General features: G+C 38.5%; 1 protein-coding gene across 1 annotated transcript in view; it reads right to left on the bottom strand.

Moving 5' to 3' along the window:
• Positions 1-3,257: 3,257 nt before the first annotated feature.
• Positions 3,258-27,910, bottom strand: part of aatf (apoptosis antagonizing transcription factor) — an 89,671-nt gene continuing 65,018 nt past the window's right edge. Inside the window, exon 12 of the mRNA NM_001016308.2 lies at positions 3,258-3,569. Coding sequence (NP_001016308.1) covers positions 3,506-3,569 — 64 coding nt within the window. The 3' untranslated portion in view covers positions 3,258-3,505. The remainder of the gene's footprint in view (positions 3,570-27,910) is intronic.

The raw sequence follows: 27,910 nt of genomic DNA, 5'->3' as shown, positions 1-27,910 counted from the left end.
GGCTTTTTAGCAAGTGGGGAATACAGGGTTATGGGAGATAGCTCTTAGTACAAGTTGATCCAGGGACTGGATCAAATTCCTGAAGAGATAAGGAAAAGTTGCTATCCTTCAAGCCAAAGTAAGAGCCATTATCTCAGTGTAACGGTGTTGAATCTTTCCAGAAGTGGCCAGTCAGCCATAATGATTTCAAAAAGAATTGCACTCTCACTTCAGCTAAAATCTGTGGCCCCCTATTGTCTGAAAGCGACATTATTTGTGACAGCTAGATGTAGGCCAACAACTACAACCTGACCCATAAATACATCTGATCTATAAAACATACATATTTGTTATGCAGAAGATTGTAACTGAAATGTGCAAGTTACTATCATACATCTACTGTATGCCTTGTGTTGTGTTTCCCTGCATGCAAATAACCCGACCCAACAGAATGATCTGCTAGGGGCTTCTTTTTGACACATACAATTCTTATTCTTACATGTCTATACCAGGCAGTTTGTCTGAATCTGGCCTGGATTAGGGAGAAGAACAAGGACAATGAGTGTGTCCAATGCTAGGAACGCTGGGCAAGTGCTATGTACTGCTTTGGATACTTCAAGGCTGTATATTAAGGCAGGGGACACAGAGGCCACAATAAATTGCTAACAGCAATGTACCACAGGCTCTATGGTTTTAAAAAGCTCTCTTATGACTCAAAATTCAATTGATTTATTACTAATTTATTATAAATATAATTTTAGAAAATAACATGTGTGAGTATTGCTTTCCTTGCTGAGGAATATTAGGGTGAGTGACAAGCAAGCAGCATTCTATTTCTCATGATGACCTGAATGCTAGTAGTTAAATATATCATGTATAACCCTCTTGCAGAACAATATTTTACTGTACAATTTTCAAAAAAAATTAAATGAAAATGCTACTTATAAATATTGTATATTTTTCCTTTAAACATCTATATAATTACTTACTGAAGACCGAAGTAGGATGAACAGGACACATATCATTTTACACTAGTGATCTAGAATCAACACAGAAATAGATGTCCCAGAGTATACTCGAATATAAGCCGAGGTACGTACTTTTACCTAAGAAAACTGGAAAAACTTATTGACTCGAGTATAAGCCCAGGGTGGGAAATGCAGCCGCTACTGCTAAGTTTTAATAATCAAAATAAATACCAATAAAATTACATTAATTGAGGCATCAGTGGGGTATATGTTTTTCAATATTTATTTCAAAGAAAAACAGTAAACTAGCTCTGTAAGCGGAGAAGAGGGTCAACAAAAACAATATGAGTACTACCCCACGCTCATTGCACGTTGGCAACCTAGCAGCAGACCCGGTCCCGGAGGAGATGTAAGGGGAAATAAGTATTGCTAGTGGGAGCCTAGGCCAGGGCACTGGAGGGTCTGGTTGCAGGTGGCCTAATTTGCACACAAAGGACAGAGGGTGCTAGTCCAAAGGGACCCATGGCACCCGACTCGAGTATAAGCCGAGGGTGACTTTTTCAGCACATTTTGGGTGCTGAAAAACTAGGCTTATACTCGAGTATATACAGTAGTTTTGCAGAGTAGATACCCATTCAAAGGGATGTCGAAAGAAATAAAATGGAACTATCAAGATTTTTTTTTTTATTATTATGTATGAGCCATTGGAGAGAACTATTCAATTGGAATCCTTTAAGGGTTAATGCCCATCTAAACTCCCCAGAAGCCATGTTCTCCAGCAAACAGGCTGGTGTGTGGGCTGCATGGGATTTAGCAGAATACTAAACTGTTTGCTGTCAGTGATCTTGCTAAAATTTGACTTAGTCAGGTCAGAGTTCTGAGATGGACTTTTGGAAGCGGGACACTTACAAGAGTAAAAGCTCTAGCACAAAGAACTTCAGACTTTTATTGGTAGTGGCCCCATTTGTGATCACTAAGGGGCATATTTCTTATAGTGTGTAAGCCAACGTCACCGGTGTTATTGCCCTTAGCAACCAATCAGATCTTTGCTTTTGTTTTCTAACTTGTAGGTGACCGTTCAAATCGATATGCTAATAGGTTGCTATGGACAACAGCGCCAGTGATGTTGAATTACACACCATAAAATATATGCCCCTTAGCAAGACACCCTTAGCTCATGATCAGGTTACAGATATATGAAAACAGGGTCAAATGTAACTTTCCTTTAGTCCTACCGATCCAAGACCATAAATAAACGTTCACAATCAGATTTCACTCTAATTGGGCAATAGACATTAGTTGTGGTGGATATCACTTTAAGGGAAAAAAAAAGGACTAATGGATAATCATGTGTTGCTTTATGTATTTATATGGGAGAGAATAAAAAAAAAGTCTCCTCTAATGAAGTTACCAAAAGGGGCATGAAATGCAACAAGTTTTGTAGTTTTATAAATATTCTTTTTAATTGTCATTATAGTCATGCACTGATCGAATTCTGTTTTAAGTAGAGAAATGGATCCAAGCAGTTATTTTTTGTCTAAGCCAATGTTGGATTTTAGGGAGACAGGGGAAGGATCATCTGTTCTGGGGAATATGTATCCGCAATTAAATATTTACATGTATGCCAGCAGTTAAACTTATATTCCATAATAAACCCAATAAAGTCCCTCAGAGCAGAGGAATGTGGCTGCTGGGGAGGGGGAATGGGCATTAAAGCCTTGAAATCATCAAAAGGGTTCAGAATTTATTTATAATAGAGTATATTAAGAAAAATATAACTGGATAATTAACATAACTTTGTGATTATTGTCATTTTCAAATAAATGAATGTAGATATTTAACTGTAAAACTACCTTGAGTCATGCAGACATACATTACTTAAAATGGGGTTCATTTGCATTAGAAATGTTTGCTAAAAAATGTAATGGTAATAAAAACAAAGTGATCACAGACTATTAGAAATGGAAATGTTGCAGTATTATATTGTTATTAAATAACAATGTTTGTTAGGCAAATGGATTTCTGCTGATTGCAATGATAATGTCACCAAGAACATTAATTTCCTTAGGACTGAACAATCTGGGATGCACTGGTTGTATCATAAGATACAATTATGAATTAAGAACATTTTTTTTAATAAGGGCAAGACATTTTAAAGAGCTGCACAAGTGAAGATAATCCCTTCTAAACCTTTAACTGTTTGATATCCAAACTTGAATTTGTAATGTCACAGGCTACCAGAGAGACGTGATGGCCTTGCAACTATGGTATTCTCTGAGGATATGAACAGGTAGATATGTAGCAAACAAAAATGGTACCAGCATTTATTGCCAATGAGGTTCAAAGAAGAATAAAACAGTGACTTGCAAAAATAGCATATAAACAGCAATAGTCCCGGGAAGTATATATGCATGATGCAGCATGGGCAGATATCACTTAGAGGTAAAGATCATGGAAGAATCCAGTTCGATGGTTTGGTAGTGTAATTCCTCCAAAGCTGTGTAGCAATCTGTAGCAACAGGGCTGGGTTCTGATTATCTTTCCAACTTCAGCATCTGCTATACTTGCTTTTCTTCATCTTGACACTTGGTTTTTCCAAATAACGACTGATAAAGTTCAGTTCTGGCAAAGATAAAACACAAACATTTGCTTGAAACATCTGCTTTGCATCCATATACCAGCATCATTGCTTTCTATTTAATGTATTTAATTCTTATATATAAATAATAAATAAATATGTTATTAATATAAGGGTAAATAGCAATGGTCTGTTCTGTAATGGCCAACGTAGGGCAGTGATTAGCAGCCTGGGTCACACCTCCACAACACACTATTGCTGACGTCATCAAATTATTTATCTCTGCAGTTCAATATTTGGTGAAGCCTTAGTGCATATCAGGTATAGGAAAAAAATGTCATAACTACTTAGATCAGGAGATATTCAATAAATAATCACCCACCAATTTCACCCTTATTCACCTTCAGGCTGGGTCCCCTATTTTGGCTTACATAATGTAAAAATAGTAGACCCATTTCTTATCCACACTGTCCAATGTTCTACCTTATCCAATGACATTTCACATTGAGTAGAGTCACACAAACTGTCACTTTATGCACATTACACGTTCAGATCTTTGTAATTTGCCTGCAGCAGGGAGGCAGTAAAGCATTTTAGTAAATACATGGGAAAAAGCCCTATTCATTCAATTTAAGGGGCGATTCACCTTTAAGTTAACTTTTAGTTTACCATAGAATGGCTAATTTTAAGCAACTTTTCAAATGGTCATGTTATTTTAAATAGTTTTTGAATTATTTGCCACCGCCTTCTAACTTTTTTGCAGCTTTCAAATGGCAGCCAAAAAACTATTGCTCTGTAAGGCTACAGTTTTATTGTTATTGTTACTTTTTATTACTTATTTTTCTTTTCAGCTTCTATTCAGGTCCTCATCTCATTCAAACCACTCCATGGTTGCTAAGGTAATTTGGACCCTAGCAACCAGATAGCTGCTGTAATGCCAGACTCAAGAGCTTCTGAACCAAATTGAAATAATTAAAAACTACAAATAAAAAATAAAGACAAATTGTGAATTGTCTCAGAATATTACTCTCTACATCAAACTAAAAGTTAATTCAAAGGTGAACAACGCCTTTAGGTGGCTAATCAGAAGTGGGCAGAGGTTGCTAGATAAAGGTTTACAGACACAATTTTATACATTATGTTTTAAGCAATGGAGCGCTCTAAGGTTCCCCCAGAAGCAGTGCTGAGTTCATAAATATAATACATAGCATTCTGTGCTACGTAATTTAATTAAAAGGGAGATTGTAGAAAAATAGGCAAAGCCCATGAACATTCTATGCAGTGTAATTTCACGAGCAGTTTATGCCGATCTCCCAATGATTTTGCAGTGGTACTGATGCTAGATTACACCCAGCATAGATGCTATATTCAGTTATGTACCTTTTCCTCTTTTCCTGACATACCTCTTTCTGAGCTTGCTGCTTTTATCTTTCTTTTCCAGCTGTGCCTTTCATACAATGTATGCTTTCCTCACCACCCTCCATCTCTGATATAAACCTCTTACCATGTATGCCATATGTTTGCAAGCTACCATTATCAGTACGCCTCCCTACCCCCCACCCCCCTTCTCCCCTGGATTCAAACCCCTGTAACAACCTATTTCTCCTTCCCCCAGGTATGCATCACCAAACCATCTTCCCACCCTGGCTTCTTACCTAAATATTCAATCTAACAGAACTTTAAAACTTTCTTTATGAATGCACATCTACTCTCTAAACTAACCCCTCATTAATGGAGTTTCAGAAGGGGGTATAGCAAGATTAGGGGGAAGTTTAGGGGATCACCGACATTGTCTTTCTCCTTCCATATAGCTCAGTGCTGTCCAACTTCTGTTGTACCGAGGGCCGGAATTTTTCCGACCTACGTGGTGGAGGGCCGATAATGGAAGCCAGTTTTGACCACTCCCCTTTTTGAAACCGCACCCACTTGAAACCACACCCATGTTATCACATGACCATACCCATATTAATGGTTGTAGTACAGCAAAAACCTGCCATACTCTGCCTGCCCTACCCTGCCTGTGTGCCATACTCTGCCTGCCCTACCCTGCCTTTGTGTGTGCCATACTCTGCCTTCCCTACCCTGCCTGTGTGTGTGTGCCATACTCTGCCTGCCCTACCCTGCCTGCGTGCCATACTTTCACTGTGTGTGCCATTCTTGGCTGGTTTGTGCCAAACTTGGCCTCTGTGTGCCCTACTCTGCCTGCCCTACTCTGCCTGTGTGTGCCATACTCTGCCTTCCCTACCCTGCCTGCGTGTGCCATACTTTCACTGTGTGTGCCATTCTTGGCTGGTTTGTGCCAAACTTGGCCTGTGTGTGCCATACTCTGCCTGCCCTACCCTGCCTGTGTGTGCCATACTCTGCTTGCCCTATGCTGCCTGTGTGTATGGCACACACAGTCAGCCTACAGTGACACAATGCTGGCACTGCTCCTACAGTCTGCACAATAACTATATATTAAAAAACGTTTTAATTGCAGTACCACCTCAGTATATGTTCTTTTTGTAGTGTGCAGGGATTATTTGTGGGTTTCTACTGCTCCTGAGGTGTGAACAGGGGAACAATGGGGTTGATTACAGCCTGAGCCTGAGGTGTGAACACTGCAGGGGGTGAACAATGCAGAGATTAAAAGGGGTGAACAACACAGGGGATTACATATTTAAACAATACAGCCTGATTACAGCCTGAATCTGAGGTGAGAACCATGCAGGGGGCCAGTTAATCTCAGTACTGATACCATTTAAAGCTTACACAACTGGCCCGCGGGCCGCCAGTTGGACAGCACTGATATAGCTGATAAACAGGTTTTTTTCCTTATACTTAAAAAACAAAAAGGGAAGCCATTATTTCTGATTTTAAAATATAAAACCACAAAAGCACAAATTAAGGACAACCATGGAATGCATATGAACCATGACTTTTGTAGTCTTTGACTAAAAATACCTTAAAGGGATACTGTCATGATTCTTATGGTATACTTTATATTTCTAAATTTTTTACTGTTTACATAGCAAATAATTCATTCTATCATTTAAAATGTTATTCTTGAACCAACAAATGTATGTTTGTAGCTGTAATATTGGTGTGTAGGCAGCCATCTCAGTGCATTGTGAATGATTCTGAGCTTTCAGAAAGAGCCAGCGCTACCCATTAGAACTGCTTTCAGATAACCTATTGTTTTTCCTACTCCCATGTAACTGGAGGAGTCCCAAGCCGGACTTGGATTTCTTACTATTGAGTGCTATTCTGATATCTACTGGGAGCTGCTACTGTGCTATCCTTCCCATTGTTCTGCTGATCGGCTGCTGGGAGGGGGTGATATCACTCCAACTTGCAGCTCAGCAGTAAAATGTGAATGATGTTTATCAGAGCACAGGTCACATGGCTGTGGCACCCTGGGAAATGAAGAACATGGCAAGCCCCATGTGAAATTACAAAATTAAATATGAAAAAAACTTTGTGTTTTTAAAAATGGATTTCAATGCAGGATTCTGCTGGAGAAGCTCTATTAACTGATATGTTTTGAAAAAAAAAAAATCATGTTTTCCCATGGCAGTATTCCTTTAATACTAAAAACCATGAAGCTATATATTGGGATATTTTAGTATCCCAATAATCAGCACCCAGCAACATGATATATCTAGCCATTAAAGGAAGCACATATGCAACATGCACTTTATAACATCAATGTGAAAGCAAAGGTTTGCCATAACCTTGATTGTGGATGCTGTAATAAAGATTGTAAGTCTGGTAAGGAGATTGCGACTGTCAATTGCCCTGACAAAGGCATTTTATGCTCAGTTAATTGCTTATTTTATAGCAGAAGCAGAAATTCAAGGTCAGATTAAGTCAGTGGATACAGTTTAGCTCTGCCAGAAGTGTTAAAATAAAAGCATCCTTTTAATTAAAGATGCATTTCACTAATACATGGGAGCGGAGATGAAGGCCCCCATCAAATACACTACACAATTATGTAAATAGTTTGTGTTTCTGGATACCGTATCCCTGTGAAATTAGGTATTTCTATAAACTGCATCTTCTCAGACAGGCCCTTAAAAACACAAAACACAATTGACTGTTATATCAGAATGTATGAAACAGCAGAGCCACATGAAGGATTCAATCAGACAAGCTATGTGGGTATAGTTTAGAATTTATATCTGGTTGGACTTCACCATACTTGAAAAACAATAGAAGTGACCCAGCAACAACATTCTAATTAGTATCACATATACCTCAGTTTTGAGATGAATGGGGAGATCTGTATGCTTGGGATAGGTATTAATGTAAGCCAGGGGCTGAGCCAGAGACACTAAGTGCTGTCTAATTCAGACAGTGTCATGAATGATCCCCAGCTGCACAAACACCACCTCTTATATTGTACCTAATTGTTCAAATTAAAACAAACTCCCCTATTTTTTTTGTATGAAGGCAGATTTGAAGTGTAAAATTTTATTTGAAAATGAATTCTTTTGTAAGGCCGATATACAAGAGGAGGCACTTGTGTTACAATAAATTGTCAGCCATCTGATATCGGAACAACGTGTAAGAAAATATTACTGATTTGCAATATGGTTCCAGACAATCATATTCAATAATAAAGAAAAAAAATAGTTGGAAATAATGTTGAAAGTAAAATGGTGAATACATAAAGGGAAAAGGATGTTATTTAACCAGTGGCTGGGGAACCTGTGTATGCCTGAAAAGCAAAAGCAATACATTCATGCTCACATGTACACCTGAGCCAGTCTGACTGGTGAAGCAGGACAGGATCACTTTTAACATACCTCCCAACATTTGAAAAGCAGAAAGAGGGACAAAAATATCTGCAGTGCGTAGCGCGGCAACATTTTTAGGCCACGCCCACTTTGTGGCCACTTCCCCCCCCCCAAACAGGCCCATTTTACAAAACCACACCGGAAAAGTATAAAATACACAAAAGCGCACCAGAAGAAAGACACAGTAGCCCCAATCATTTTATGACATATTGTGGACCTAAGAATTTCATTATGCACTGTGGCACCTGTAAATTGGTAGCCAGGGCCCCCCTAAAACATTGGTAGCCAGGTGTTATGTTTTACATTGGTAGCCAGGTGTTATGTTTTGCATTGGTGCCAGAGCAGGGACCCCCTAAAACATTGCTAGCCAAGCCAGCCCAGGGCCCTCTAAAACATTGCTGGTCCTCCCCCAGTATCCCCATACTATGGGCCAATCCCCACTGCAGCATCCTCCCCAATATCCTACAGTTCCCCACAGCATCCACCCAACATCCTCCAGCTCCCCACAGCATCCACCCAACATCCTCCAGCTCCCCCCAGCATCCTCCCCAACATCCTTCAGCTCCCCCCAGCATCCACCCAACATCCTCCTGTCCTGTGTAAAGCGGGGTAAGATAAACTTTATTACTGTCTACAATATCTAATTTTAATACTGAACATGGCAAATGCAGCTTTACATTAATAAGTATGTATAGATATACAGGGTGTGGGACGTGTTATCCAGAACGCTCGGGGCCTGTGATTTTCCCGATAGGGGGTCTTTCCATAATCTGGATCTCCCTACCATAAGTAAACTAAAATACCATTTAAAGGAATACTGTTTTAAAAAAACAAAAAAAAAACCAAATGCATCAGTTAATAGAACTTCTCCAGCAGAATCCTGCATTAAAATCAGTTTTTAAAAAACACAAATAGATTTTTTTATATTCAATTTTAAATTTTTACATGGGGCTAGCCATATTCTTAATTTCCCTGGGTGTCCCAGCCACGTGACGTGTACTCTGATAAACTTCAGTCACACTTTACTGCAGTGCTGCAAGTTGGAGTGATATCACCCCCCCCCCCATCAGCTGATCAGCAGAACAATGGGAATGTAGCAAGATAGCAGCTCCCAGTAGATATCAGAATAGCGCTCAATAGTAAGAAATCCAAGCCCGGCTTGGGACTCCTCCAGTTACATGGGAGTAGGAGAAGCAATAGGTTATCTGAAAGCAGTTCTAATGTGTAGCGCTGGCTCCTTCTGAAAGCTCAGACACAATGCACTGACATGGCACCTACATGCCAATATTACAGCTAAAAAAGTACATCTAAGTTGGGGTCAAGTACAAGGTACTGTTTTATTATAACAGAGAAAAAGGAAAAACATGTTTGAAAGTTGAATTATTTGATTAAAATGGAGGCTATGGTAGATGGCCTTCCCGAAATTTGAAGCTTCCTGAATAAGGGGTTTCCAGATAATGGATCCCAAAGCTGTATATGATCTGAAGGATAACAGAGGTTTTCATACTAAGCACATGAGGGTTCTTTATCGATGGTTGTGATTCAATAGGTTATACCAATGAACCGTGTTTACTTATTCAGAATATTTTAAAGGTTAACAGAGGGAAGGAAAGACAAACCACTAAGCTGTGCCTGAATGGCTTCCAGTCTCTATGCCTGCAGCCAGACAACACAAAACAGCCACTCAGGAGTTCGTTTTAGAGAAACCATTCATAAAATGCAGCAACATAATTCTAAAATGACTTTCATTCGGAGTTAGTTCATCAAGATTACGGCCCACAAAATAAGCAAACAAGGCAGGTTATCATAAAATATGCACTTTAAAGGACTAAGGTAAAAAAAGCTATCATTACAACATGCAAATACCCATTTTAATGTGGTTAATGATAACATCTTTCACAGTATTATCTTCATCAGGCAAATGCAAAGGGATTCTCCAGACTGCTGCGTATCCTGCCTCTCTATTAACTGATAACTCTACATATTGCTATTTCAGGGAAGAAATTACATATCATAAGCCTTGATCATATTGCTCGCGAGGAGAGCATCACAATGAGAATTTAACCCTGAATATACACACATTACGGCAGAAGCAGTGCTAGAAAAGGTATACAGGCAAGCATTACACTATTAATGGCACCTTATGTAGTATATACAGGCTTGGCTGACAAACAGTTCAGCCTGTTCTAAGGCAAGGCATAAGAGAGAGACAGAAAATGCAGTTGTCTTGAGAGACAATTTTAAAAATATTTCAAATGATATAACATTAATTTCTATAAAAATAGCACAACAAAATCATTGGAAATATTTGTTTGCAAATGCAAATTGGAACAAGATACATTGTATGCAAGAGAATAAAAATGAGCCAGTTGGGCTCATTTACTAAAACTTGTCAAAACTGCTTCAGTAGAGTAACCCTTAAAGGACAATAAAAGGTTAATATAAATTAAAAGTAAGTCTAAAGGCATTCTTTTTAAGTACTTACTGCATATCTAAATTCCCAGATCCCTGCTTGCTTCTCTGAGATATGGTGCTGGCAGCCTTCAGCAGTGTGAAGACTACAGTGACATCACTGAAATCTCTCTGTCCTTCCTGTAGGCTGCCAGCGGCAGCCTTCCTATTCTCTGAGCATGTGTGTAACTTGATCCTGTCTCCTGTTCTGAGCTACACATGCACACCAGCCAATCAGAAGCGGATCTGACAGAGGGGAGGGGGGGAGGGAAGGAAACACATGTGCAGTATGAAGCAAGGAGGGAAAGGAAGGGAGAATACCTTTTTAGAGATGGCTGCCTGTTCTAGAAAATGTGAAGTAAGTGTGACTGAGTAAATATTTGATTAGGTGAGCCAAAAGTGCGGTGTTGTTACTAAACAATAGGAGGACTATTGGGCAGTATGCTTTTTACATTTTGACTTGCATTCTCCTTTAAGCAACCAGTTATTTGGTTTCAGTATTTTACCTGCAACTGACTGATCCGAGCAGCTGACTGGTTGCTATGGGTTACAGCACTTAGGGAATTTTGCCTAGCATTAGTAAAGAAGCCACACTATGTTCATGGATAATTTCCATCAATGCTTAATACAGCATACAGAAAGAAAATGCACCCTAATAGTGACTCTACAGGCTATGTTTGGTAACAGAGATTTTTAATATTTAAATCACCCTTGCTGTGAGCTGAATGTTATGGAAACAAATAGCATGTGCAAATGTTAGGTACTTGGGGTACTCCTACAGGTGCCCAAGCTTAGTTACCTGGGTGTATATGCAGTGGTATTGATGGAAGCGCATAAAAGTGAAAACAAAAAATAAGAAATATGGTGCAGATCAAATGGAACAAAAAATATGAGTTAATAAATTAGGACGTGAGTGCTTAGTCAAAACACCAATATTAGGTAATGTGACCCCAACTCTATATATATTATAGAGATGTTATATCTGCTCACCAGAACATCATAAAAAGGAGCATGTAGATCAATCCCAGCCGGGCATTAATTGAAGAGGGATCCAATATCACAATGTACATAGGATAGAAGATAAGGCAGTATTCTCAGAATACTTTTTGCTCCTGAGGAAGCGTGCAGAGAGCACGCGAAACGCGTTGAGCTACCACTGACTCTCTTCATGTTCATTGTTTTTACTCTACTACTACATTGTAAGTAGCCTGTATTGCGCAGGATTTTATTCTACATTAAACTATTTTACACTATTTCTGCCTTATCTTCTATCCTATGTACATTGTGATATTGGATCCCTCTTCAATTAATGCCCGGCTGGGATTGATCTACATGCTCCTTTTTATGATGTTCTGGTGAGCAGATATAACATCTCTATAATATATATAGAGTTGGGGTCACATTACCTAATATTGGTGTTTTGACTAAGCACTCACGTCCTAATTTATTAACTCATATTTTTTGTTCCATTTGATCTGCACCATATTTCTTATTTTTTGTTTTCACTTTTATGCGCTTCCATCAATACCACTGCATATATACTTTGAGGCTCATCTAAAGGGGAGCTGATACCAGGAGGAAGCAGCAAGTTTCTACTACATTGAAGATTTTCATACACGGACTCTTCATCAAGAAGCGCTGGGCTTAGGAGTGTTTATTCACTTCTCGAACATTAGTTACCTGGGTGCACTGTGCATAGGGAAGCAGCTTGCATACACATTAAATGTATAGAATTAAATGACCCCCAATATCTGCTGCATGTACATGGGGATATATCAAGGCGAGAGAAACTAGTGACCCGCTGTCTGTTCCATAAAGCAGCAGCTCTGCCAACAAGATGGCAAGCAGGACTTGCAAACTTTCAGCACACAACAAGTGAAACTATTTCCCTATTGATTCCACTTTTAATATAATGCGGCAGCTCTTCAAAATGTCTGATTGTAAATTAGACATTGTGTATAAAATATGATACATTATTTAAAGGATAAACAGGGATAATAACTCCTTACTTGTACACATGTTATGATAATGTCCTACTCTTGCTTGTTTAAATAATACTACCTGTTGTTTATCCACATGCAAGTTCCCTACACATACATAAAATAAGCATGCACTATGCCCTTACACTTAAAAAAAAATAGAATATCAATTTATGGGCAAATTTACTGCTTATGGTAAAAATAACTAGCATCTAAATTTTAAATACAAAATGTTTATTTTTTTCCCCTTTAAACACAGAAATCAACTATAATCTTGGGAATATGCACACCATATGGTAAACCATTTAAATCTTTATTTTACCACTTTGCCTTGAAGCTAAATTTCACATGCATGATTTGCCCGTGTAATTCATAGGGAGAAAGCAGCACTCACTGTCCCCAGCAGGGATCAGCAGTAAGTGGCTGCCACAGAAAATCTGCAGCTGGTGGGTTTGCAGGGCACTGCTCTATACACCCCATAATGGAGGAAAATGTTAAATCCAACAATCAGAGTTAATCCGTCCTGCACACTGCACTGAGCACCCAGAGAAGTGGGTTTCTATGCAACAATAAGGAAGGTGCAGAACAATTGCTATGTACTGCCACCATCAGAAGCAAGGACCTCTCTGTGTGAGAATACAGTGTCCTTCTGAAGCTCAAATCTCTCCCCTCAGATGATAATAATATATAATCAAAGAAAGAAAAAATATCCAGGATTTGCATATATCCTATTCTTCCATTACTGTCTCATGCTTTTGTTTTATATACTTGAGCCACCAGTAATCTTATTTGCTTAGAGATTCTGTGCCATGCATTTCAATACAGGACAAGAAAAGAGTCTACGGAATAAGGGAAACTACATGGCATTAATACACTCCAACTAATCAAGATTCATGCAAATGTAAATTGGATTTCTCCTTTCCAGGACATGTTTTAACAGGACTTAGTGAAGAACTAGCTGTAAAATAGCTTTGCAGCAAATGCACTCGACTATAAAGCAAAAGACCATAGGTCTTAACCAATTCAATGCGGTCTTAGACAAGTCAATCTTCTGATGCCCCAGTTACCAAAAATTAAATGATTACATTTAAACAGAGGAAATTCCTGTGTGTGTCCAGATAAGAAAAACCTCAGCAACATATATATCTTGCTCCTCTTTCTTCTTGCACATTATGATGACTAAAAAACGTACCAAAAATATATTATTGTTGCCAAGGTTTTTAGAGCATTTGTGTTGGTAAAAAAAAATATTCTAAAGTACCTATAAGCCACATCATGGGAGTAGTAGCTCCAAGAATCTATATAATTTGTGGTATTGGCCAAAAGTATGCCCCCAACACTACCCCCAGGCATTACCCGTTAACAGCCCATCTGTATCTACAGGTATATAAGGCCACAGATATCAGGGCTCATTTACCAATTCCAGTGCACTGCACTTGATGAAAAAACTACACAGTAGGGGGGCAAACACGTAATTTGATTCAGTGAGCAAAGTGCAAGTTTGGATGCTATCACCACAATGCACTGGGTTTTTAACAGAATTCATACATTATTGTGTGCAGGCTGCGAAGGGAAACCTGGAGCTGGTCAGGATGGGAAGGTAGCTCCAGGATTTGCACAGCGCCTTGCACCAAAAGGCTCAGCAGCACTCAATTCTAAACAGAAGGCAGGAAGGACTGAGCGTAACTATATGAAAGTGCACAGAGCACATTTGGATGCAGGTACCTTTTTTTTTTTAAAGTTTTTATTTTTGCATTTTTCAATTTAACATAAAAGTACAAAAAAAGAAAATAAATCAGAGGGGAAGCAGGGTGAAAGAGTAAGGAAAAAGGAAAGAGATTGGAACCAGTTTGTCTTCATTGTTGTGGTATGCAGTCCATGGAGTTTTCTAGGGTTTCATGGAAGATCAACCAGGGGCCCCATATTGCATGAAATGTTTTAGGACAACCCCGTGCGTGGTAGGTCAGCTTCTGATTGGTAACGGTGTTGTTGATTAGAGTTCTCCAGAACGGTAGGGTTGGGGGGGGGCAAGGATTTTCACTGTAAAAGAATGGCTTTTTTGGCATAGTAGAGAAGCTGGAGGTAGCAAAGTCTGGAGTGGTGTGTAAGACCTACGTCCTCTGCCACTCCCAGTAGACAAACAATTGGTGACAGAATCCAGGGAAAGCCTAGGGCGTCAAAGATATAGTTAATGATTTCTCTCCACAGTTGGACAGCTCCAGAACACATGCATATATGAGGTTTTCCCTGCGTACGTATTTTTCTAGGGGGGTGTCTTTCATTTCCACTGGTTTGGTGGGAAATTGGGAGTGGAAAGCATGTCTGAGTTGAAGGTAATTGAAGTGCATTGTTTGCGGGATTTGGTGGCTTTCTTTGAGTTCTTGGTATTGTTTGAGGTTCCCATTTACTAGTATATCTTGCAGTTGTTTAACCCCATAGGAAGCCCATTGGGCAATGTTGGGTAGGGAAGTAAAGTCAGGTAAGGAACAGTTGCCCCATAATGGTGTCCAACGTGACCATACTTGTTGCGGGCCTTTTGAAAAGCGGTTATGACTGTGCACATAGGGGTAGTGGTTGTGTAGTGTTGCGAGTTCCCTCTGTATGGTAAGTTTGCTAGAGCTTTGAGTGAACCCAATATATTGGCTTCGAGTAGTGTGGATGTGCTGTCCCGATGTGGAGTTAACCACCAGCGTGCATAGATTAATTGGCTGGCGAGGTAATATAATCTCATGTTGGGTAGGGCCAGGCCTCCCTGGGTGACAGGGGCTTGCAGGGTTTTTAGGCTTATGCAAGGGTGTTCTCCTGCCCATTGGAAACCTAGGATCAGGGAGTCAATACGTTTAAACCATTTGGCACGGGTTGGTATAGGAGAGTTGTGAAAAATGTATAAAAATTTGGGGAGAAATACCATTAATTGTAGGTTGATTCTGCCCGGCAGGGTGAGGGGTAGCTGTGTCCATGTATCTATTTTGTTGGATAGGTTGTGGACTATCGGGGTCAAGTTGTCTTCCTTAAATTTGGTATGTTGCTTGTTGATAACAACTCCCAGGTATTTAAATGAATGTACTACTTGTAATTGTCCTATCTGCTTTACTTGAGGTGGGGAAGTGGATCTATTGGAAAAATTTGTGATTTTGATTGGTTCACTCGTAGATGCAGGGATTAGGTTTATCTATGAGGACCAGTATCATATTCTGGACAGTTTCCCCTTGAACTGAAGGTGCATATCTCAGCTATAATTTTATATAATGTATATTTTTTGGAGAAATCATATAAGGTATTTAGATGTCATAGTTTGCCACTGATTGTATATATCTTTTCTACAGTGTTTTGTAAGATACTGGGGGAAAGGTAGGGGAATTCCAGTTGCAAGTTTTTCCCCTGAGTCCATTGTTGTCTAGTTCCTCCAATGTTTGTCTTTAATCTTTCAATTTGGAAAGAGGAAAATATTTTATATTAAAGCCACTTTTTCATGGACTGCAAAAATGTATAACAGTTTCATTTCTTTGAACGCTCATTTAGGCTGCAAAGGGATAATTATCTATCTCCGCCTACATTGTGTTTTTAATCATCCAATAAGTAAAAGGAATTTTTTAATTTCATATTTTATTGTAGCATAATAAAACTCCTTACTGGGGGGTGGTGAGCGTGTGGAAATGACTGTGAATCACATTGGCATTTGCTATTAAACATGTGTATATATTACTACCTGCACTTTATTATTGAAACTATCCAAGTCCAGAGAGAACAAATTCTCACAAATTATACCCCGGACAAGTTATTACATGCGACACATTGGCTCCACTCCAGAGCTGTACTACTGACCTGAGAGCCAGAGGATGCATGTACTAAATTAGCTTTTCAGGAGCAAGAGGGTTGAGAGAACAAACGGAGCACACCCTATTAAAGATCAAATGCCCAGGATGCTAGCAAAAACATATAAAGCAAGACAGTGAGCTGCACACACCAGGACTTGGCAAAAAAAATAAGTTTATTTAAGCAAAGAAATCCAACGTTTCGAGCTCGAAACGTTGTATTTCTTTGCTTAAATAAACTTATTTTTTTGCCAAGTCCTGGTGTGTGCAGCTCACTGTCTTGTATATATATATATATATATATATATATATATATATATATATATATATATATATATATATATATATATATATATATATATATATATATATATATATATATATATATATATATATATATATATATATATATATATATATATATATATATATACACATAGCTGGCCAAAGACACGACTTAAAGACTTATTGTAATATGCATACACCCCCCACCCACATCAGAATTGTTTATTCAATTTTAGAAACACTTGCTGTTTTTTAGGGCAAAAGTGCAAAACTTAGCATACAAACATTAAGAGAGAGCTCAAAATGTTATTAATATTCATCTATAAGATTTTATTTTTTTTTCTAGAAAAGAAATGGAATTCTATCTGCTGCCATATTTAATAAAACTGTGGCTTAATCAAGAATATGTCTTCTGTTTGTACAAAAACCAGAAAGGCTTTAGCCAGTGGAGGCAACAGGAAAGATTTAAGGGGCCTTTTAAAGGTCATAACTAACAGTATATTTCATGTTGGTTATAGGCCCACAGTATAATCAAAGAATTTATAATAATTATACTTTTTGTTTAACACCTTCTTAGAAACTGTGTGTGCATTTAGGATTATTGAACTACATTTCAATCAAAAGGTGGCAATGTGAATTAAAATATATTATGTTCATGTGTTATTCTAGTGCTGCAAGCACCCAAAGCCAATCCCAACCCATATACTTCTCTTGTGTTTGGAACAGGGCAAGGAATTGTCGTGTCGAGCACAACTGCACTCTCTGCATTGAAAAGTTGAATTTCTGGTCAAAAACAGATATTAATATCTTAATGTTATGAGTCCCCCTGGTAAAGTGCTATTTGAGGCAAGGATCTAAACTGCCCATTATCATATGCATGCCCTGGAATATGGCCAAAAATCCTAGGCAACCTGACTTCTATTTGTATAAGCCTCTGACCAACATGGCTCATTAAATTACATTTTTAAATTAACATTGGTATCATTTTTATCACCAAATTCTCTTTGATATTCTGGTTTATAACTAATAATAAAAACAGGGTAACACATTTAAATACATTCAAAATGGTTAAAGGTTTGCAGTCTAAATTCAACAACCTATAGTTATTAGTTAGCACAAAACTGAATATTAACAGTATAGTGCTGGATTGCTTGCTATCAAATAGTGCTCGCAATCCTGTAAACCTGAATATCTAAGAGGAAAAAAAAATCTGAATTTGGCTGCTGTAAATCATCAAGCCACAAGGTGGCAATGTGGCATTCATTTCTAGTGGGGTTAGAAAGCTGCACAGGCTAAGGCCATAAATTATACAGCAAGCCTGCCATCATCATCACCATCATCCCAGTGCTTGGAGGAGATTCAGAAAGGTCTGCTTCAATTCCCTCTCTTTTGGTAAGGTCAGGATTGGGTACTTTAAGCCTGTGCAAATGCTTTTAGCCCTGTGGCTTTAAATTATCAAAGATGACATGTGACCCCTGCCTTGCCTCTCATGAGATCAGACATAAGATTTATAAATATTTAAGGTCAGTAGTGGCCCTAAACAACATGATATCGGGAAAGACAGAAGTAGATTCAGGAAAAAAAATGTGTGGGTGAAAAGGGGTTTATTCGGAAGATTGGATCACCAAAGCGGAAACTATAAACATCAAGGGAGAATCAAAGCCACAGTAAAACAAATATGAAATCAGCAGAACAAAAAGCTAATGTGCAGTAAAGTAAAGCAGGGGTGTTAGGACTATGCCCTCAGGTATAACTACAACTACCAGAATCCTTAAGCCTTCAGCTGGCTGCAGATAAGGGCTACATGAAAAACAAATCAATGCCATGATCAGGCGTGGATTTATGCACAGACTATAGCCTAGGGGTTCAGTGTGATTAGTAGCCCATCTAACTTTTTAAAAAAATCATTAGTTCTCTTTCTGAAACTTTTAACGTTTTTTTTTTTTTTTTATTTGTGCTGGGTTTGATCAGGTGCACCTTGAAGAAGGAGGCAGGCGAGGCGCGTGCTTGTGCTGCACTCAGATGCGTTCAGTTTCCGGCACACAAGCTCTCTAAACCAGGTTGAGTTTGATATGCACTAGAAACGAGAAGGCAGGCAAGGCGTGTGCCCCGATGTGTGCAGATCTAAGCATGCATGCATCTGAGCTCTATTTTCTCTCAAGTTTAGCGTGAGCCAGGTATGTCACTGGCGCATTTTGAACCCGACCTGGCATAGAGAGCTTGCGTGCCTGGATCTGAACGCTTTCAGCCATATGCAAACGCCTTGCCTGCCTTATCATCAACAGTTTGCACTGAACCCACCAGTGCAAATGAAAATAAATATTAAAAGATTTGGAAAAATAAAAAAATAGAAATAATAATTAAAGCAAAAGCTAAGTGAGCGGCCCCTGATCACACTGGACCCCTAGGGAAACAAATGATGCTTGCCTTGCCTGCTGACTATGCTGTATATCTCCAGGTGGGAGTAGCCTAGAAGGGGGCCTGTGGAAAGTGTAGCCTAGGGGCCTCACATCTCATTAATCTGCCACTGGTTATGAACTTTAGACTCATATCAGTTATGTGTTTCAACTGACATTGGAAATAGGTATGAAAACAAAAGACAAATGTATTTTTTTTCTCCATCCATCCAGACTTTCTATCAGCACTAAATGATTCTGTTTGACTCTACCAGAACAAAACTTGCCAAATGAACACAAAGCCTTTTCCAATATTTACAGGAAAACTATACCCCCAAACAATGTAGGTCTCTATAAAAATATTTTGCATAAACAAGTTCATATGTAAAACCCTGCTTCATTTAAATAAACCATTTTCTTAAAAATATACTTTTTAGCAGTTAGTGCTATTGGGTAATCGTAAATAGAAAAATGCCATTTTAAGAATTAAGGGCCACCCCCTGGGTCATAGGATTTGCAGTGCACACAAACAAGCCAAGGCACACATACATGCTGGATCATTTAATGGACAAAGTTCTGCCTTTCGTTTCCACATTACTTCCTGTTACAGTTAGAGAGGGATTCTTTAATAGGTCACTTAACATAATTATATATAAGTATTCATTCTGGTGCTATAGTTACCTTTAAGTACAACTGTAATGTTTTATTATGTTTAAACAAGTTAAGGGCTCTGGCACACGGGGAGATTAGTCGCCCGCGACAAATCTCCCTTGTCATGGGCAACTTATCTCCCCGAACTGCCATCCCACCGGCGAAAATGTTGCCTCGCGAGGCATTTTCGGCGATTTGGCCAAATCGCCTGCTCAGCGTGTGCCATCCCACCGGTGACTTACATTTTCGCCGGTGGGATGGTAGTTAGGGGAGATTAGTCGCCCGTGACAAGGGAGATTTGTCGCGGGCGACTAATCTCCCCGTGTGCCAGAGCCCTTAACTTGTTTAAACATGATAAAACATTACAGTCGCGGGCGACTAATCTCCTCGTATGCCAGAGCCCTAAGAGAACAAACCACACTTGCTAACTCATTATTTATTCAATGGGGAAACATTAAAAACAATTTTTTCCCCACCAAACCCCTGATAAGGTATTGAATAAGCTGTCATATAATAACCTACCCACAAAAAAAGGCCTAGGAAGGACTATAAATTGGGTTTTTGCGCCATATTCTCCCTTGTGCATTTGAATTTACTAAAAGAACAATATGTCTAAATAGAATCCATGGGTCTTCCCAGCGCATTTACTTAATGTTGCCATAAGTACAGTGTTTGGCTAAGGCAGCACATTTGCCATCTTAGCTTTTAGCTTGTTTTGGGTAATGCCAGTAGCAGGGGAGGGGGAAAGGACAGGAGTTGACGCTAGATGTCTCACAGACGGCGCTGGGGAAGCACTATTGCTTGATCAACCTGATCATTATTTATCAATAGCGCAACAAAAAGGGGTCATGAAATCATGGGTTCCGATGCCAATTCTGGGTGCTCAAATATATCAAAATCGAATATATCGATAAGAAAGGTACTTTTTAAAAAAAATAAAACATAGGTTTTTCCTAATACAAAAATCCATTGTGCAATTTAAAAAATGAATGTGTGCAAAACGCATTTTAAATGAATTGGCCAAACCATGAGAAAAAGTGAGAAGAGCATGGATGGGTTAAGGCAACAGTGGTAGAGAAAACAGATAATAATGAATTGAACAGAGAAGCAAAAGAAGAGTGAATGGGAGCCTGTCGTAAATCTCTGTCACTGTCAAGACAGATTGTGAGCAAAACAAGAAAGAAGGAGGGGGGGATAACAGGCAGGGAATGTAAAAGATCAGACACAGTATATGTAGATATACAGCAAGAGTGAAAATGTAATCTGAGTTAACACCTTTGTTTTTGTCAGTTGAAATATTTCCCTATCCAGGGTGCTCTTCAGATTCCCTCTGAGTATTCTGTCTTAGAGATTTGTTCCAGTAGCATCTGGATAACACTGTCCATCCATTTTGACATCTCTGCAGTTTAACTACTTTTTCACTAGACATACAGTGTTATAAAAGGCATGTCTGTAAAGTCACAGCACAATTTTGTGTTGGTGGGTCCTGGTTGTTACATCTTAATGACACTGCTTTACAAATAAAAGTAATCACTGCTAATTATACATTTGCCCCTGTGTCTTGGGCCCATTCCCATCTGCTCATGTATGCATTATCATCCCTTACTCTTAAGGTATTAACATGTTATACAGAACTTGTTCTCCAATTCCACTGCCCCAATCTGGATTTCCTGCCATAGCCACACAAACCCACTCTAGGGTAGGTTTTAGCTGAGCCCCTCCCCCCACAGTTTGAATATCTTGGTCAATTACTTTTTTTGTTCTTGACTATATCACTTTTGCATTAAACCCCACACTCTACTAACACCTACAATATATAAGACTGCCCAATTGGAGGTCCACAGTTAGAAAATTATATATAGACCTCAGCCTGAATAGCAACCCTAATAGCTTATTTATATGCCATATTTGTATCATCTTAGCCGAGAACATGCAGTATAGTGGATTTACAACACACAATCTGAGATAAAACAGCATTGTTATATGTAGACAATATGAAAAAAAGAATTCTGGTTCCAACAATTGCCTAGATCCGTAGACGCCTCAAAGCTTACATGAAATGAAAGCCTGCTCCACCCCAACCCTTATATAATAAAGTACTATACAAAGTAAAGAGTGGATTGCAATGATGAATACTCATGCAGCCAGGGTTGACTTCCTTTGTATGTGCGAGCTGTCAATATTATCAATACCTATACAAGTAGAGCATCTTCAATTCGTTCCACAGAAATGGCACAGCTTCTTTTGGTGCTACGCCCTGAGCAGCGTGCGGGAATTCCAATACTGTGGAATAATGATTGATTCTTTGTTATGAGATCACCGCAGGACTGGACAAGATACTAGCAAGCTATCAGCAAGTGTATTGACAGCAATCGAGGAGTAAGACAAGTCACAATTGTCTGCTAGCAATTGATTCTATTTAAGGTGATGCTATTTGCTTTGTTTAATACATGTACATTCATTTGAATGTCTTGGCTTTGAAGCTGCCCACAACTCAGTGTCCCAGCATTTCTTTTCACGCTGAATTGCTTACACAACAATTAAACCAACGCCATGCATCCTTTAACTCTTTCTGGTCACCATGTCCTTTCTGATACACAGTGTAAATATGCTGTGCTTTCTAGATCAACTTCATTATGCTGATCCTAGAAAATAAATATTTGAATGATGGTTTCTACATTTTCATGCTAGAAAGCATAGTTTTAATACAAAATACTCTAAATCAACAGTAAAAAGGCCTTATGATTTTGCAGGTCCATGTAAGAACTTCATATCATCGCTGCTCACTTATTACATGTATATCAGTCGTGAGGCTAGTTTCACTGTGGTAAACAATATCATGTAAAAAAAAAAAAAAAAAAAACTGGACGTAAATTTTAAGACAAATATATATATTTTTTTTTAATTAAAAATAATCTAGAAACTCTGTGTAGCTCTCTCTGCGAGAAAGATCAAGATTTTGTTCATTAGCGCCATGTAACTCTCATCTGCAGAGTCACATGGCCAGCTGTCCACTGTTCCCTACTGTTGTGCTGCTTATATTCCTGCCTCTTTTGCTGCCACAGGTGACAGACAGCTTTGTGTGTTATAAGTTTAGTGAATGCAATAAAAGCCTACTTACAACAGTATTCACACACAAAAAATGCAGTGAAAGCAGCCTTAAAAAAGAAGGAATTGCCTCATGCTAAACAAACAGCACTGTCTTAAAGGAAACCTATACCCCCGAACAATGTTGGCCTCTATAAAAATATATTGCATAAACAAGCTCATATGTAAAACCCTGTGTAGTCTACATAAAACATTTTCATAACAATATACTGTATATACTCGAGTATAAGCCTAGTTTTTCAGCACCCAAAATGTGCTGAAAAAGTAACCCTCGGCTTATACTTGAGTCGTGTGCCATGGGTCCCTCCAGACTAGCACCCTCTGCCCTTTGTGTGCAAATTAGGCCACCTGCAACCAGACCCTCCATTGACCTGGCCCGCTCCCAAATTCATCTTCACCTACCATCCTCACCTGTCCCATTCTGCACTAGACATTGCACTTTATATTCTATATAATCTATATATAGTTTTGAATGATTTTAACTTTGTGTTTTAGCTGGGTTGCTGATTGAGCTAAGGGGGTAGTACTCTTAAGGTATCATTGTTGATACCATATTGTTTTTGTTGACCCTCTTCTCCGCTTACAGAGCTAGTTTACTGTTTTTCTTTGAAATAAATATTTAAAAACATATACCCCACTGATGCCTCGTTTAATGTAATTGTATTGGTATTTATTTTGATTATTGAAACTTAGCAGTAGCCGCTGCATTTCCCACCCTATAGGCTTATACTTGAGTCAATAAGTTTTTCCAGTTTTCTTAGGTAAAATTAGGTACCTCGGCTTATATTCGGATCGGCTTATACTCGAGTATATACGGTACTTGATTAGTAAACGCCATTGGGTAATCCTAAACAGAATATTGCCATTTTAAGTACTAAGGGCCGCCCCCCTGAGATCACATGATTTACGGTGCACACAAACAAACCAAGGGCACACATACATGTTAGGACACATGAGCCAATTAATGGGCAAAATTCTTGTGGTTACAGTGTAAACTGTTGGTATTCATTCTGGAGGTTTAGTTTTAGTTAAAACTAAAAATGAGAGGCTATAGCAATCACTTAAGGAGTTATGGGAGGAGTCATGCAAATGACTGCTTAATGTACTTGTGGTCAACTATGAATTAAAAACCACTGGTTTAATAGAACAGATATAGCACAATAAATTAGAGCCATATAGCCACACTGTTTAGAAGTCTTTAGATTTATAGTGCTAGATACTGGAACATGGCGACTAAGTGGGTAGGACTTGGACAGCAGTTTAGTGAAAAAACACAATACAGTAAACAGGCACTTAGCATTAAACTGCTTTCCTGAAGCAAAAAGGGTAGTCTTTATTTAAAACATGGTGCTGCAGTGCCTAGGTGACAATGATAATCTGGTCATAGAGGCATTTAGGGCAATATTTTTTTTTTTTTTTTTTTTTTTTAAGAACAATCATGGCTACTCCTACTCATAAGCAAATTTAAGCAGATTGCCTATGCTCCATTGATTTACTGGGCATTTATAGAAAAAATAAATTGAATGAAACCCCTTTTTGTAAATAGGACATTTTCCTCTAATCATCATTAACATGTTTACAGAAGATATAGCAGATATTTTACATGGGAGGAATTATTTGTAATCAAACCAAACTATATTGTGTATCATTCTTCTGCTGAATGGAACTCTGATGTTACCCATTTCAACAGAGAATGGGAAAATAATGAACATCTTGAAGCTTTGTTAGTGCTGCATGAAATATGATCCTTGCGATCTGTGCTGTATTGGATCTGTTTACAGTCACAATAAAGGTGTTCATTTGCAAGAGGAGCACAATACATATGCAGAAAGAAGCAAAATGGATTTAATTTTGCTCTTGAGACATTGTCTTTTTTGTCCTTTCTGTAATTCCAGCAGAGGGGACCTCTCGCCTCCTGCCTGAGTGCTGCATGCCATCTTTAATGATGATGTATGGCTGTCCTTTTCTGCTGCTCTACTGGGGGGTCAAACATGTAACACTGCCAGGCTGGGTATCAACAATCGAATTATAAACCGTGTCAATCTGAGTTAATGCAAAGCTGTAATCCTCTTTAACAAGAGATCAAATCAGTGCCATGAGTTATGTTCAGTCTGTAATCTGATAAGAAACAGAGCAAGCCTCTAATAAAAGAGTAATGAGAGGCCTTAATGATGCTGTTAAAAGGTAGCACCAGTTAAAATATTGCTCTTGTTCCAACGATTAGATCAATGTTGCATATTTGCAGTTGTCTCACCTGTCAGAATTAGCTTTCCTTCATAGATGATAGAGAATCTTTAAGAAATTAATGCCAGTTAACCCACTGGAAGCAGAAGACAAAAACAGGAGAGTTGGGCAAACATGTAGTTTTTACATTCCCAAAATAATGTTAAGTTCCTTTTTATATGTCGTATGTAACTCCATGTATGCACCTTAATTAGCTTCCTGCTTGACACTTCCTTTCCCCAATTAACCTTCCACAACCACTGCATATCCTCTCCCTTTAGGCAGATGGCTGTTGAAATAGCACTGCTCTTTTTTTTTAAGCAGTATTTCCAGTTGCTGCTAGGTCCTTCTGACCATGGAGATGTGCTTATAATTACTGTTTAGCCTACCCTGTTGCTTATTCCATTATTCAAGGGATTTGGAGAATGAAGGCTGCATCTCATTCTGTCCTAATGCCCCAAAACAAAGGCTGCTGTCCTAACTATTTTCCAGTTTCTTGTTTGGTGATTTCTCATCATGTACTACTTGCCCTGGTATTTACCCATATTCTGCACTGTTCTAGTTTATTACTAGCCTGTATTTTTAGCCTCATTGTAAGAATGCTTCTCTTTTTTCCTTATTAGTATCATGGTTGTTCTAAATCTGCCTTTCTATCAATCTTTTTATTCTACTATGAGTAACAATTGTTTTTGTCCATTTTTCCCCCATGTCATATCCCATGGCATTCTGTGTTTCTTTTTAAAGTTTTTGCCAATCCCTTTCTTTGTATTTTTGCCTGTGGTTTGCTATCTCACTGCATGTGCCTGACTATGTTGTCGACCTGGTAAGTCAATAAGCAATTTATTTAGCACACCAAAAATAAAAAATTTACTAGAGGGATGGTCAAAATGTGGTGACTGATCAGCTCCTGAACAATAACTACCAGCAAAACTTTGCATACTCCAGACATTGACATTTGTAATGAGGCTGCAGGTTTCTCTTCCATGAAGATCAAGGATGCACTGTGAAATGGTGTCCCAACACTCCTGTTTTAGCTAAACCTTTCTATAGGTCCTTGTCAGTCATATGAGGTTTTTCTCTCTTGTCTTGACTTTCACATTCCCCCTTAACTTTTCATTTTCAAGTTCTGCAATTGTCAGCGGCTGACAACACTTGCTGGATTCGTAGGCCGTGTAAGGATTTCTACTGTGGTGTTTGTATATTTGTGGTAATGTCACAAATACAAATCTTTACAGCATAAAACAAAACAGACAATAGTTACTGTATTTCTAAGATCATGGTTTTAAAAGCTAAGGAAAACATACAAATTATTGTTTTCTATTTCTGCTGTAGAACATGAAAATGCCCTACATGCGTTTATAAATACTGGTTACTTAATCTGAAATTTTGAAAACTTTTGATTTTGTCTTTACCTTGATATTTTAGTTTAAAAAAACTTGCAAGGTTTTTGGGAGAATGTCATGAAACTATAATATATAAGGCAGCAGAATTGCATATCACACAAATTCAAAGTGGGACTCCATGACGTAAGACTAAACCAAACTTGCTTTTGCACAACCTTCAAATAGCTAAAAACACTACACTATTTGAAATGAGAAAAATTAGTCTACAAAAATCTTACACATGAAAATATGCTTAAACTAAAAAAGGTAAGGTATTTTAAGAAATGCACACAAAACATTTCCAATTAAAAGGTAAAAAGAAAAAAAAAATGACTGCCAACTGTGAATGTATACTTGAAACCTCAGGAGTTAAAGTACTATGCCTTGCCTTTCTCTGAATTAGCTTCTCAACCAGCAGGGTTGTCCTTGGGCACTCATGAGAGGTTTTGGATAAACCTGGCAGCCAGATGGATGTGCGTGCATGGATACACATAGTGAGCAGTGGTGGAATGCTGCTCAGCAGAGGCAAGCATGTCGGATGCTACTGTAATCACTTTCAGCAGGGCTGCCTAAGAATTTCTCTACAGTTGTTATTCATTTGTAGCTCTAAGGAATGAAGCAGCAGAGTATGCACATTTAGTGCTTTGGCTTCACTGCATCTGACATTCTCAAATATTTAACTGGCACCATAATGTGCAAGAAGGTGTACTTGATTCTCCAGGGTACTATGCGATTCTAGCCACATATTTCTCATATGTTTGTGATACCACATACCTGCAAATACATTACTGCCTACAGAGAACCTGAACAATATTACCTAGCAGATAAATGGCTAGCACTGTTAGGACTCGCCTGTGTTTGAATAGAATATTGAAGGCTTAAAAAAGGTAGGCTCATTATTAAATTTTTATACAAAGTCAGCAATACCCTGGGTATGGTAGAGAACCACAGATTTTGTTTGTTACCTCATGCACAGGTATGTGACTATAATAAAACTGGATGCAAAAATTAAATAAAACATTACATGGATCATGAAGTATTTTATACTGCATCATGAAATTGTGGAATGTGGATTAATAAGAAATGTTTCAGTTCTGTCAAAATCTGTCACTCTTCTTGTCTTGCTGACTGCATGGCACTTTCCTAATAGGTCTTAGAAGAACCTTGCAAGATTGGAGATGTTGGAAATTACATTGTTGCAAAGGGTTTAAAGTGATACAGACACTAAAAAAATTACTTTTTTACAATATGAATGTACATAAAAAGTTACCTATAGGTCATGTTGATCATTATTTGCTGAAGAGGCTGCTTTTATTA

The sequence above is a fragment of the Xenopus tropicalis genome, chromosome 2 (genome assembly GCF_000004195.4).
Source record: "Xenopus tropicalis strain Nigerian chromosome 2, UCB_Xtro_10.0, whole genome shotgun sequence".
NCBI classification, from domain to species: Eukaryota; Metazoa; Chordata; class Amphibia; order Anura; family Pipidae; genus Xenopus; species Xenopus tropicalis.
Note: the sequence above shows the minus strand (reverse complement) of the source record. Positions and strands in the feature narration are given on the sequence as shown.